The 1793-nt window shown below is 46.2% G+C and overlaps 1 protein-coding gene across 3 annotated transcripts; it reads left to right on the top strand.

Moving 5' to 3' along the window:
* Window positions 1-823: 823 nt before the first annotated feature.
* Window positions 824-1573, top strand: LOC144250174 (von Hippel-Lindau disease tumor suppressor). 3 transcript variants are annotated; one of them, XM_077792683.1, is made up of 2 exons: window positions 824-853; window positions 917-1573. In XM_077792683.1, exons 1-2 carry the CDS (start codon window positions 824-826, stop codon window positions 1460-1462), a joined length of 576 nt encoding a protein of 191 aa, XP_077648809.1. In that variant the 3' UTR covers window positions 1463-1573. The 3 variants fall into 3 exon arrangements, with proteins under 3 accessions (XP_077648809.1, XP_077648810.1, XP_077648811.1); XM_077792684.1 differs by having other exon boundaries at window positions 824-874; window positions 983-1573; XM_077792685.1 differs by having other exon boundaries at window positions 824-1163; window positions 1287-1573.
* Window positions 1574-1793: the final 220 nt, after the last annotated feature.

Below are 1793 nucleotides of genomic sequence, written 5' to 3'. Positions count from 1 at the left end.
AAAATATGCTCTATTTTGGAGAAAGTTATGGAACAGATGAGAAGAAAGTTTATTCATCTGTTTGAGGATGAAATACTCTGTAAATTTCTGTTAAACCTATTTGATTTATAATATTTCTAAGGTTTCGAGTGTTTTGATGATTTTATAACTAAGTTGCCTATATATTGGTAAGAGATATGTGTTAAAAATCACTCTATATTATGTAATTAGGTATATCAACATTTGGAGCATAAATATTTACTATCATGTATATTCTTGTTGGATTGTTCTCTTTATCAATATGAGATAACCTTCTATCTGTTCTGATTAATTTTGGCTTGAAGTCTTCTTTGTCAGGAATACCTACTTCTGCTTCCTTTTGGGCTCCATTTGCATGAAAAATCATCTTGCACCCTTTCTCTTTCAGCCTGTGACTGTCTTTATTTGTAAGATGAATCTCTTGAAACCAACACACAATTGGCCTTACTTTTTAATCGATTCCGCCAGTGTATATATTTTAAATGGAAACCATTTACATTCAGTGGCATGACAGAGATGTGTTTATTATGTCCTGTCATTTGGATCCATTTTCATTGTTTATTTTGCACTGAAGTATATATCAGATGTCAACCGTGACCTCCTCAGTACGAAGAACTGCAACAACATGAATGGTGGGAATAGAACTTATGTAAATTAAATGTTAAAAGACGATAAAAATACAGTTCATTAAGACAGAAGAGAGGAGTGGCGCAGGCCTGCCCGGGGCGCGCACGCACGTCCCGCCCCGCGTCCGGCCCGCGAATCCTGAGGCCACCGGGCCAGGGTTGTCTAGGCTGCGGGGGTAATGCCCCGGAAGGCGGGGAGCCTGGAAGCGGCTGAGGAGGGCGCCGAGGAGGCGGGCGCCGATGAGTACAGCCCTGAGGAGTACCGCCGGGAGGAATCGGGCCCTGAGGAGTCCGATCCGGAGGAGTCAGACCGGGAGGAATCCGGCGCCGAGGAGGAGATGGAGGCCGGGCGGCAGCGGCCGGTGCTGCGCTCGGTGACCTCGCGCGAGCCCTCCCAGGTCATCTTTTGCAACCGCAGCCCGCGCGTCGTGCTACCTGTGTGGCTCAACTTCGACGGCGAGCCGCAGCCCTACCCCACGCTGCCGCCGGGCACGGGCCGCCGCATCCACAGCTACCGAGGTCACCTTTGGCTCTTCAGAGACGCAGGCACATATGACGGGCTTCTGGTTAACCAAACTGAACTATTTGTGCCATCTCTCAATGTTGACGGACAGCCTATTTTTGCCAACATCACTCTGCCAGTGTATACCCTGAAAGAGCGATGCCTCCAGGTTGTCCGAAGCCTAGTCAAGCCCGAGAACTACAGGAGACTGGACATCGTCAGGTCCCTCTACGAAGATCTGGAAGACCATCCTAATGTGCGGAAAGACCTGGAACGGCTAACACAGGAGCACATTGAAAATCAACGATTGGAATAGGAGACTGAAGAATTTAATTGAAGTTACCGTTCCTGCATCTCAGCTTTGATCATACTGATGAGGATTGATCTAGATATAGGACTGGTCACTTACTCTCGGTTTCAAAATATCTTTTTTGGAGTAAAACAAGCTCCCATTGCCTAGAAAGAAGCACGTTAACTGACTTCACTAGGCGCTGTGATGCTTAGGGGCGAATGTCAGAAATGTCACTTAGTACCTGCTCTTTCAAGAAGTACTCACCAAGAGAAAATACTTGCATTTTTGCCTCCTAGTAAGTCAGGAAAGTTTCAGTGTAAGGATATTTGTGTAAGTAATTCAGTGAGAATTGCAG

Source organism: Urocitellus parryii, chromosome 14 (genome assembly GCF_045843805.1).
Source record: "Urocitellus parryii isolate mUroPar1 chromosome 14, mUroPar1.hap1, whole genome shotgun sequence".
NCBI lineage: Eukaryota > Metazoa > Chordata > Mammalia > Rodentia > Sciuridae > Urocitellus > Urocitellus parryii.
The sequence above is the reverse complement of the archived record's forward strand: the minus strand, read 5'-3'. Positions and strand labels throughout refer to the sequence as shown.

Excerpts from the sequence above, each read along its gene's own strand:
- LOC144250174 (XM_077792683.1), top strand. The coding sequence starts at position 824 with ATGCCCCGGAAGGCGGGGAGCCTGGAAGCG. Across the intron at positions 854-916 it reads AGGCGGGGAGCCTGGAAGCG|GAATCGGGCCCTGAGGAGTC; the intron begins GCTGAGGAGGGC and ends TACCGCCGGGAG.